Raw genomic sequence first — 12,407 nt, 5'->3', positions numbered from 1 at the left:
TATACATGTACATGCTGCATCTTCTCCAATGTAAATACTCACCGATAGCTTTATCAGGTTGGTAACATTGCCCGATCGGGCTTTCGACATAAAAACTAATATTTCCTGAAAAATAAAGAAGATATTTCTTTCAAATTTGGTCCATTTATTAAGCATTACATATGATACAAATTAAAATAAAAATAACTTGGTTGCCTTCAGCTTTGGTAGAATTATTTCCCCTTTTCAAAATTGTATGACGCGTAATTTTTAAAGTCCAAAAAAAATGTTCTTATGTTAAGTTTAAAACAAAAAAAGAGTTCAAAGGCTTTCTAATGATCTAAATTATTGCGCTAGTACATGCATGTATACATTTTACTTTCCTTTGACTTACAACATTATAGAAAAATGTTAGTTGTAAAAAAATGTTCAAACATCTGCACTATAAACAAAGTATTAACCCTAAATATATAGAAAAAAGGTACTGGCGCACAAGTTTGGAGCAACAGAAAGCCATTGAACTCTTTTCTGTTTTGAACATTGCATTGAAACATAAATTTTTTGGACTTCAAAAAATATGCATCATAAAAATCTGAAAAAGGGAAGTAATTTTAACTAGAACTGTCACAGAAGTGACTCATACCCCCACCATACGGTCTTGTCACAGAAGAATGGCAACCATAAGGAATCTTAAAAATACTTTGGAGTACTTCATCCTGGGCTTCCACATATAAGTAATACTAGTATAATACTAGTATAGTAATACTAGTAAATATATTAAATCTCTAATATTAGAGATACACTAAAAGTGAATACAAAAAAGTGTCTTACCGACCCATGTTACCACAGAAAAATGTTTTTACTTTTTACATAGGACTTATAATAAAAAAGTTAGAAAAATACCTAAAATATTGAAAATCTAAAAATAGGATTTCTAAAAATAGACTAATTCCTGGAATTTAATGGGAAGAAACTCAGTACAAAGGTTAAAAAAAGGTTACTTCCCTTTGGCTCTAAGCCAATCAGAATGAGATATAGTGAAAATACATCAAAATTAACCTTAATTCTAGGTAAAGGGGGACACAATTCAAGAAAAATAGTGTCAGAGTTATGCACCTTGTGTCACATGATGTGGGTGATGAGGTGGAACATCTATTTTAAGTCTGAATCAAATCCACTCAGTAGTAATTGAGATATAGTGAAAATACATAAAAATTAACCTTAAATTCTAAGTAAAAAGGGGCATAATTCATGAAAAATTGGTGTCAGAGTTATGCACCTTGTGTCACATGATGTGGGTGATGAGGTGGAACATCTATTTTAAGTTTGAATCAAATCTATTTTGTAATAATTGAGATATAGTGAAAATACATCAAAATCAACCTTAAATTTAAAGTAAAAGGGGACATAATTCATAAAAAATTTATGTCAGAGTTAAGCACCTTATGTCACATCATCTGGGTGATGATGTGGAACAACTATTTTAAGTTTGAATCAAATCCATTTAGTAATAACTGAGATATAGTGAAAATACAACAAAATTATCCTTAAATTCTAAGTAAAAGGGGACATAATTCATGAAAACTTGGTGTCAGAGTTATGCACCTTGTGTCACATGATGTGGGCACATGATGTGGGTGATGAGGTGGAACATCTATTTTAAGTTTGAATCAAATGCATTCAGTAGTAACTGAGATAAAGTGAAAATTTTGTAATAATTGAGATATAGTGAAATTACATCAAAATCAACCTTAAATTTAAAGTAAAAGGGGACATAATTCATAAAAAATTTATGTCAGAGTTAAGCATCTTATGTCACATCATCTGGGTGATGAGGTGGAACAACTATTTTAAGTTTGAATCAAATCAATTTAGTAATAACTGAGATATAGTGAAAATACAACAAAATTAACCTTAAATTCTAAGTAAAAGGGGACATAATTCATGAAAACTTGGTGTCAGAGTTATGCACCTTGTGTCACATGATGTGGGCACATGATGTGGGTGATGAGGTGGAACATCTATTTTAAGTTTGAATCAAATCCATTCAGTAGTAACTGAGATAAAGTGAAAATACATCAAAATCAACCTTAAATTCTAAGTAAAAAGGGGCATAATTCATAAAAAAATGGTGTCATAGTTATGCACCTTATGTCACATGATGTGGGTGATGAGGTGGAACATCTATTTTAAGTTTGAATCAAATCCATTTAGTAATAACTGAGATATAGTGAAAATACAACAAAATTAACCTTAAATTCTAAGTAAAAGGGGACATAATTCATGAAAACTTGGTGTCAAGAGTTATGCACCTTGTGTCACATGATGTGGGTGATAAGGTGGAACATGTACTTTAAGTTCGAATCAAATCCATTTGGTAATAACTGAGATAATAGATTTCGGGACGCGACGGGACGGGACGCGACAAAACTGACTCCTATATACCCCCCTCAAACATGTGTGGTGGGGGTATAACAAAACTGAAGGCAACAAAGTGATTTCTATCTTCATATGCATCATAAGTTATGCTTAATAAATGGACCAAGTTTGAAAGAAATATCTTCATTATTTTTCAAGAAATATTAGTTTTTATGTCGAAGCCCGATCTGGCAATGTTACCAGCCTGTTTATGCCAGTCCAGCTGTACATAGTGACACTTTTACTCCGGGCCAAGTCATTCCTGCCTGCCAAGCATGTGTACAAAGTTTTAACGAAATTGCGAGCACGCTCTTGTAGAATGAGGCAATTACTTGAGATGATGATGATGACTTCAAGTCTTGGATATGTCTAGTCGAACTAATCCGACGTATACAGTTTGTTTTATATTGTGACGGTCAAACTGTAACGTCGGACCAAAATATGCCAAAAACCGAGTGGAAATTGAGTTTTATGAAGTTTGCATTTAACACCAAATTTTCACATTTTTCTGCACTCTACTTGTTATACATAATAAATACAGACGAATACCTGATAATCTTGCTTGTTTCTATAAGTAAATCGGTAAAAAATATGTTAGTTTCAAAACGAAACACTTTAGCTGAAATCCTATGTAAACAACCGCCCAACTGTGGTGAAATATGTACCGCGTCAAATCGCCCTACCGGTGAACCGGTCAATTTCGTCTCCCGTTTTTTTTTCGTAATGCACCTCTCACATGATTTGAATTTGTTGAACGTTAGTGAGTATTGTAAAATCATTTTTTCTCCATGTTTTTTTGGTCTGTTACAATGAAATTAATAGAAATCTTCTAAATTCACAAATGTATTATCGTTCCAAACAACAAAATGTAAAAGAAAAGTCCAAGGATCCATGCATTAAATTTGACATTATGTTTTGCTTGGTTTTGTTTTTCTTTAATAAATGTTTTATTTGCAGGGTTTATGACTGACTCTAACCACATACAAACGTATAATAAAAATAATTGATTTTTGAAACGAAAATAAAGTACGTTCGCGCAAAATGGTCTTATGCCTGATTGAAATTCGGTGAGCGCCAGGAAATTTCCATAAAGTTGTTCCGTAATGCACCCGTTTTTTTAAGTAAGTGGTATTTTTGTTGGCTTTATGACAAAATTCATTCGTATATAACATGAATAATTGAAATACAAAAGAAAAATGAAATATATGCACACAAAAACTTTTTTTATAACACATTGAAAATCGGCGAGCTAAGGGAAATATGAACTGAAATTACCTAAACTTCTCTTAAATAAACAACTGTTTTAATTATTTTTTGGAAGATCTATAACCCTGTTCAATCAGAAAAAAAAATAACTGAAAGAAGTTTATTAAAAGTTATTTCTGTATACGAGATTTACGGAAATGGTGTTCGCGATATAAGAGTAGATATCTCCAAGAAATAAATGTTTATTTCTGATCATCATCTTGACTACTCGGGTTTACTTTGAAAGATTTTTTAATACCCGTCACATGCTTTTTTTAGTTAAATAATGTACTGATACCGGTTACAAGACCGATTCCAAATCGGCAAATTCATTGGAAGCATAGATTTTTTTATTTATTCTAAATAATTTTTATTACGTTTTGAATATTAGATAATTGTAATTAATCGTCTGTCACAATCAAATAGATTACCAATAATTGCAGCAGGGGTGCAAATTGATATAGTAAGTCTTTTTAAGCTGAATTTGTTTGCAAATTATTTGACATCTCGTTTGCAATAAGTTTTACTTCAGTAAATGCCCTTAGATTCTTCGGACAACAAAATAATTATTTTTTAATTAATAATGAAAAACGACTTCTAACAACGCATTGTTGGCGAAATATTGAATGTCGCAAGTTTTCTTTAAATATAGTCACTATGCCGATTTACAAAAGATACGCATATTACGCGAAATATATAATTTGTAAGTCATTATATTTATAAGAAATATAACCACGCATAGTTATTTGATTTTGTTATCTGAAGAAAAAAAAAACTAAAATATGCATAAGTATTACTGTGCCCATGTACAACAGAAAGGAGTTCGTTTGTTAAGGTCCGTTAGTTAGTACATTAGTAACATGTGTCTACATCATACATTATACAGTCAACAATATAAAATCAAGTTGATTAGAGACATACTTTCAAGTTATCAAAGGAAATACGGTAGATCTAATGAAATTTCCCGCGCGCTTGCCGAATTTCAGTCTCGTATAAAATATTTTTGCGCGAACGTTTTTTTATATTCTTCTCGTAAGTAAATTATTTATGAAAGTATTTTATTGAATTCTCTCAAAAATTCAAAACTAACTTAGTCAAAAAATAAAGGTGTAATACGGTGAAACGTGTGATCCCTTCTCAAGTCTGAAACCATGTTACTTCTTCCCAGGACGACACGGCTGTAAGCTCCTCCGGTTTTGAGCGTTTCAATAAATACGCACATGTCGTCCCTACTTAACTGGTCTTAATATTTGCCTACGCAAGAAGTTTAGTAAAATATTTTACTGACAGTGACATGAAAACAATCACGGGATCTGAAAATTGTCTGAGAGGGCCGTTCTGGAAAAAATATGTACAGTAACTTTAAATACACACCGTGAGGTTTGCACACGTAGACAAAGTGACTTTTTATATTCTCTAGGCTGTTTTTATGTATATATATTTTTTCTGTATGTTGTTCATACGCTTTAAATAATAAACAACACAGTATACATTATATTTCGTGTTCATTTCTTTTAAATTCATAATGACGTAAAAAACGAGAATTCAGCGTACAGGTTTCCACAGATTCTCCAATACTTGAAATGTAAATGCTGTAAGGTGCGAGTTTTCTGATTGGTCGATAAGGATCAACAACGCATCATAAAATATCATGGCTGAAAAACAAGGTCAATATTGCGGGATAGCTGTGGATTTATGGCCGGTATAAAGTAATGCTGTGTATTTCAAGAATATCATTGGTGCAGATCGCGAGAAAAAGGGTCTTTCTTCGTGGACATGGTATATATTTTATAGTGTTTAACAATTTCCATTCATGTATTTGAGATGAGAGCAAATATTGCTCGCAGCAGATCCCAAGTTTTTGACATACTTTGGCTTGTCGCGGTGGTTGCAAAAGTCAGAAATTAAAAAGCAGCCACTCAGCGACAGTAAGCTTGTCTAGGATATGTCCAGTGGGAAATCCAGTCGCAAAGTACCTGTGGTTCTTACTATGAAAATAACAGTGCTTGAAGATGACATGCAATTAAATGTTATGCAACATGTAATGTAAGCTTTCCTTTCAATAAACTGTCCACACTTACGGTTCAAGTCCACTTCTTTTTGATGTTAAACCTTTTAAATCTTGGAAAATTATTCCCGTCCTTTTTCTCCGCCATGCGAATGAAGAGTATAAAAGGGCAACAACTCTATCGAACCGAAAGTCCGGTAAAGTGCGAAAAAGAAATGTTTACAAAAATATAGCCGTATTTTCTGTATTCTATGTGTAATTTGATTGTATTTTATATTACTATATAAATCATACCAATACACTCTTACAAACGAAGAATAAATTTAATTATCTTGCACCGACAATAAGAAAATAGACAGCAAAATTAATTTACTTGAATCAAATTCGGTTACAGCAACAACTTTATAAGGGCGATGATAAGCTAACAGATAAGATAAGATAAACAACTCACATGATAAAACATAAGTTACCTTGGTGATCAAGACTATTACATTGTTCGAGGACGTCACCTAATGAGATCGGGTCATAAAATTTACTAAAGCAAATAAGATGTCTTTGATGTGCCTTACTGACTTTTGCCCTTCAGTCATCAATGCAAAACTTAGTCAAACCGAATCTGCTATTATTCTTCTTGGATGCATTCTTTGATTCCAAATGATCTTTTTACAGATTTTATTAGTACACAATCGGACAAATATATCACATGGCCTGGCAGTTTCTTAATTAAAAATAGGTCTTTAAAAATAAACATATCACACAATACCTAAATTGAAAATAAAATTTATAAGAAAGTCATTTAGAACCTGAGCTTCTGGTTATTTCGAATATTTAGGCTGTGGACAGACATGAAGAGGGTTGGGCTCCACCAGGTCTCAAAGCCCAAGACACAACACAGAATTTGAAAACCAGATCTCAGTCTATACCATATCGGTCGACGTCGGACTCAACAAGGGCCGCGCCTTCTGCTACATACCAAGGTGGAGGTATAAAGTGTGCAACTGTTACAGCAAATAAGATCAATGCTAGAGATGACATAGTCATAGGAACTTGGAATGTCAGAACTTTGAAACAACCCGGTAGAGTTGAAGAACTAGCACATGAAATGAAAAGATATAGGTGGAACATCTTAAGACTAAGTGAAGTGCGTTGGAGGAACTTTGGTGAAACAACATCTGATGAAGGTCATAAGTTTTACTTCAGTGGTCGAGAAGACAAACATGAGCATTGTGTAGGATTTCTTATACACAAGGACACTGCAAAGGTAGTTTTGTGGTGCCATCCAATATCCAGCAGGATCAGCTCCATACGGCTCAGATCATCGTCGTTCACCATCACCGACATACAGACTTATGCTCCTACATCTAATTACAGCGACGAGGAATATAGAACAGTTTTACGATCAGTTGCAAAAAGTTATTGACGGAGTGCACAAAAAATACATTGGTATAGTACAAGGAGACTGGAACGCCAAGATAGGTATGGATGCCTACAAGAATTAGCAAGGAACAGTAGGGAAACTCGGTAACAACGAAACAAATGACAGAGGTCTACGTCTATTGGAGTTTGCAAACTATGACAACTTTATGGTGACTAACACCTTTGGAACATATAATTCATCAAGAACATGTACATGACATAGCCCAAATGGGAAACAACATAACCAGATAGACTACATCATGGTAAAGTGGCGTTTCCATTCAAGTGTAAATACTGAAAAGACACGTAGTTTCCCAGGCGCCGAAATAGGAAGCGATCACGAATTATTGATGATGACATTCAAGCTAGGCCTAAAAGCCATCAAGAAAGATAAACACACATTATTAAAGTTTGACTTGGATAAGCTAAAATACCCTGAAGTAGCGGATTCCTTTAAGGCCATGATTGGAGGATAATTTGCAGCCCTCTCCACCCTTGACGTGAGTGAAGATATCGACATTAACACCGTGGTCAGCAATTTCAACACAGCTGTAACTGAAACTGCCACCGAGATACTTGGCAAACACCACCAAAACAAAAGACCATGGGTTACAGTAGACATCCTATATCTATGTGATAAAAGACGTGAACTTAATTGTAAGAAATCTGAAGTAGATGGAGCAAAACAGTACAAGAGTATCAGCAAGGATATCAAAAGCAGCATGAAAAAAAGCTAAAGAATCATAGATTAACGAGTAGTGCAAAGACATAGAAGACAGTTTACAAAAGAACAACAGCAAGAAAGCGATCCAACTGTTAAGGACCTGACAACTGAGAAACAAGGGCGGATTTCCACAGTGCAAGACAAGTCAGAAACATGCTTAGTAGAAGACAGTGAAATACTCAATCGTTGGACAGAATATTGCTCAGAACTGTACAATTATATACATCAGGGGACCTACAAGCTCTAGATGTACCACCAGCTACAGACACCGACAACCTCCCTATTACACGCGACGAAGTTGAAGCTGCAGTCAAAAGCTTAAAATTGGGTAAATCACCTGGGGTGGATAACATACCAACCGAACTAGTAAAACAGGGAGGAGAGAGCATGACCAAAGCTCTCACAGAGATATGTAATAAAATAATAAATAAAATCTGGCAGAATGGTGAATGGCCAACACCATGGTTTCAATCCTTGGTCATAACGCTTCCGAAAAAAAGGCAACCTTTGGCTCTGTAACAATTGTCGGACAATTAGCCTCATTAGCCACCCAAGTAAAGTTTTGCTAAAGATCATATTGAAGAGACTAAAGCCTTACGCAGAGAAAATCATTGCAGAAGAACAAGCTGGATTTAAAGCAGGACGCAGTACCACCGAACAAATATTCAACATACGCATCTTATGTGAAAAGTATCAACAGCACCAACAAGATCTATACCACATCTTCATTGACTTCAAAAAGGCATTCGGCAGAGTTTGGCATGCAGCACTTTGGTCATCAATGAGACATCAGTTCCAACCTGATTAAGGTCATTTAGAACTTGTACGACAAAGCCACTAGCGCAGTTTACCTCAACAGCACCATCGGAGACTGGTTCAGGACCACGGTCGGAGTCAGGCAAGGCTGTTTACTCTCTCCCACTCTCTTCAACATCTTTCTTGAGAGAATTATGACAACTGCACTGGAAGACCATCAAGGAACAGTCAGTATTGGTGGAAGGAACATAACCAACTTACGCTTCGCAGATGACATCGACGGCTTAGCTGGTAGCGAACAAGAACTTGCTAACCTAGCATAAAGACTAAACACCAGCTCAGAAGCCTTTGGTGCCGAAAAGACAAAGCTGATGACAAACAACAGCAACGGGTATCACCACAGACATTAATATAAATGGAAAGACCTAAGACACTGTTACTATCTTCCAATGTCTAGGAGCTATTGTATCAGAGGAGGGATCAAAACCTGAAGTTCTCGCCAGAATAGCTCTAACATCAGCAGCCCCGGCCAAATTGAAGATTATCTTGAATGATAAGCAAATTAAAACAAGCTCAAAGATCAGACTGGTGCGCTCCTTTGCATTGTCTGTCTTTTTATATGCATGTGAAACATGGACCCTCACTGCAGAACTAGAAAGAAAAATCCAGGCACTAGAAATGCGAAAGAAGATTGCTAGAAATTACATACTTCGACTGAAGCACCAACGTAGAGGTGAAAGCCAGAATCCATCAAGCCATAAGACCATTCGAAGATCTACTTATGATAGTGAAAAGAAGAAAACTGAAATGGTACGGCCACATTACAAGATCATCGGGTCTTGCTAAAACAATCCTGCAAGGCACAGTGCGGGGAGGCCGAAGAGTAGGGAGACAGACAAAAAGATGAGAGGATAACATCTGTGAATGAAGTGGTCTGTCACTCAATATATGTCTAAGAGCATGCGAGAATCTGAAAGAATGGAGGAGGATGGTTTGGCAATCTTCTGTGATACCGCAATGGTCTTCTAGACAGACTACGGAATAGGTACAGGTACAGGTACCCTTAGAACTTTGGTAGAAATTGCTTTTAAAAATAATATTCATATTATGAAAACAAGTATACAAATTCGTAAGATCTGCATCATATCAGGACTTAAATTATATCACTATCTCATCTCATGTTTATATTCTGGACCACTTTTATACTCTAAATATTACCGAAAACATACCGTGCGCAGAAATCAACAACCTTCAACTAACAGAATAATTAAACTTAACTTGAATTCCACAAAAATAGAGATAATGGTCTAACAACAGATAATATGAGAGCAGAACACCCCAGTTGAGTTTGACCACTGCGGTCATCACTCCAACTCCTTCGATATTGTTAATTAATCTGTTAGCTTGTCGAAAATATTCAGTTTTTGAATTATTAAAATCCTTTAACGAAAACGAAATATCTGTTTCAACTACTCTTCATTAAACTTTTCATTTTTAGCACGACTTTTGAGACTGAGTGATATTTAATTACCATGTAAGCTAATTGCGACAAGTTGTAAAAACAGGGATAAATAAGTTTATGTTAAAGAAATAGCCATGCAAACATAATCTTTAAACTGGTGGAAATAAAAATTTCTCACTTTTCTTTAACCTAAATTTCTCGAGATGGTAGATCAGTACTCCTGAAAAATAGTTTATTGCCTGTTCATTATGAATCCCCAACCATCAGTTATAGGTTAGAGACCACCAATTGTTTTCCCATAGACTTACATTGTAACATTATGGCGTGTACGGCCTTCATAGTTCTTTTTGTTTTTTAATTTTGGCGTCCAATTTTGAAAGATTTTTTTAAACGACGCAATTTATTTTTCCTGATTTTATTATTATTTTTTTTTTTTTGTAAATGATATCAGATTGCACGTATTACCTGATTAAGACCATTAGGAATTTGTATGAAAAAACCACTAGCGCAATTTACACCAACAGCACCATCGGAGATTACCCTTAAATTGATATCGTTACGGCTATGTTGTTTATGAAAACAACATAAATTTTAAATATAATTTTAAGAAATAGATAAAGCGAAGAACTAACTCCAGAAATATACTTTTTACTTCAAAACTAACATGTTTCGTCCATTGGACTTCATCAGAGTATAATAACAAAATAGTATGACGTCACAGGAAAGTACGACGTCAATGACGACGTCAAAAGACGTTAGCCATTTTGGCGTAATATTCACATATAGTATAGGATCAAAAATAGATACTTATTCCCTGCAAAAATTGCAAAGCAAAAATAATATTAATACAGACAAGGAAAACTAACTTATATGCAAAAATACATTAGGAAGAATCTGTGTGAAAAAATTAAAGACTAAAATAATATTTTAGCATTCATGCCATGAGGCCAGGCTGTATTCAATGTATGAATCCAACGAGTCTCTTTCAAGAGCCTAAACCAGTCATTTTTTACCAAGTCGATTGGCATGAAAGAAAAATCACTAACAGAGTGATTTTCAGAATTGAAATGTTCAGATACATTTGTAGGAGTATCAGGAAAATGTCTGATATCAAATTTATGGCTGTTCATTCTTTGAGAACATTTCTGATGTGTTTGTCCCACATATTGTAACTTACACTTTTTGCATGTGATTAAATAGATAACATTTTCAGACATGCAGTTAAGATTTTGTTTAACATCGTAAGTTTTTAGAGTTTGAGAGCTTGTAAACTGTACAGATTCAGTGATATTAGCGCAATGAGAACACCGTGTTCTATTACATTTAAGAACACCACCATTTACATCCGAAGACATCATCTGGAAAAAATCAAGAAAACGCAGAAAAAAATCCAATTTCTTCTCGCCCTAACTTAAATCAGTCAAAAAACGGGATGCCCCCAGGCAACGCACAGAATATGACCTACGCGAATGTCACAAAATGGGGAAAAACAACAGAAGAGAGACGAGAATCAGTCTCCGAGAATCAAACCTCGGGATTCACAGAGCTGCCTCAGGGAGTCAATAGATCACCTCATCATGTGTCTGGGAGAAATAAAAGGAATAGGAGATTCATCCGAATTCAAAGTAGGAGAAAATAGCAACAACAAAAGAAAATACAGAAAGAAATACAAAGGGGCAAGGAGACAGTGAAAAATCTTTCTTCAAGGGAACTTACAAACTGTGAGTACAGACTTTTAGGTAAGGGACTAAAATTTTGTCTTAAACCTAAGCACCATAATGAGATACAGTTAAAACAAGAGATTTTTGAGTTCACGAGACGTTTACGGTTGACAGAATATTTTTACATGCCGGAAGAGGATTCTGATGGCGAAAATGATTGTGATAGTGCTGAAGGTGGGAAAAATAAACAGAAATATAAGAAAAAACATTCAATATTTACTCCACCTTCTGGAAGAGACTCTACACTTGATTTTTACATTGATGCTATAACGCATGAACTTCTTCAAAAGAACAGTAAGTACAGGTTTCGACCTAACCTATCTACTGATGAACTTTCTGCCCTGAAAAATCTTCGAAATGATGAAAGTATAATCCTTAAGAAATCTGACAAAGGCTCGGTTATTGTGGTAATGAACAGAACTGATTATATTGCTGATGTCAACAGACAGCTGAATAATACTGCTTACTACAAAAAACTTGATCATAACCCTGTTGAACAGTTTTCAAAAGATGTTACTGATGTTTTAGATGTTATTTGTAGGAATGTTAATGGTGATTCTAATGATACTTTAGTTGTACCTAGTGATGCCAGAACGCCACAGTTTTACATCTTGCCCAAAATTCATAAAGATATTAACTCAGAACTACAACTTGGTTACCCGGGACGGCCAGTTGTAT

The 12,407-nt window shown here is 34.8% G+C and overlaps 2 protein-coding genes across 5 annotated transcripts in view; one reads left to right on the top strand and one right to left on the bottom strand.

Moving 5' to 3' along the window:
- The window catches only part of LOC123530424 (uncharacterized), a 132,475-nt gene extending 126,653 nt beyond the window's left edge, over positions 1-5,822 (bottom strand). For all 4 annotated transcript variants that reach the window (XM_053521551.1, XM_053521552.1, XM_053521554.1 and 1 more), the window contains exon 1: positions 5,724-5,822. The gene's annotated coding sequence lies outside the window, so the exon portion shown is untranslated. The remainder of the gene's footprint in view (positions 1-5,723) is intronic.
- On the top strand, positions 5,588-7,070 carry LOC128547713 (craniofacial development protein 2-like). The gene is made up of 2 exons (XM_053520823.1): positions 5,588-5,683; positions 6,483-7,070. Exons 1-2 carry the CDS (start codon positions 5,588-5,590, stop codon positions 7,068-7,070), a joined length of 684 nt encoding a protein of 227 aa, XP_053376798.1.
- Positions 7,071-12,407: the final 5,337 nt, after the last annotated feature.

Source organism: Mercenaria mercenaria, chromosome 13 (assembly GCF_021730395.1).
Source record: "Mercenaria mercenaria strain notata chromosome 13, MADL_Memer_1, whole genome shotgun sequence".
Taxonomy (NCBI): domain Eukaryota; kingdom Metazoa; phylum Mollusca; class Bivalvia; order Venerida; family Veneridae; genus Mercenaria; species Mercenaria mercenaria.
The sequence above is the reverse complement of the archived record's forward strand: the minus strand, read 5'-3'. Positions and strand labels throughout refer to the sequence as shown.

Coding starts and splice junctions, on each gene's coding strand:
- LOC128547713 (XM_053520823.1), top strand. CDS start 5,588: ATGTCCAGTGGGAAATCCAGTCGCAAAGTACCTGTGGTTCTTACTATG. Junction 5,684..6,482: donor AATTAAATGTTATGCAACAT/GTAATGTAAGCT, acceptor TCGAATATTTAG/GCTGTGGACAGACATGAAGA.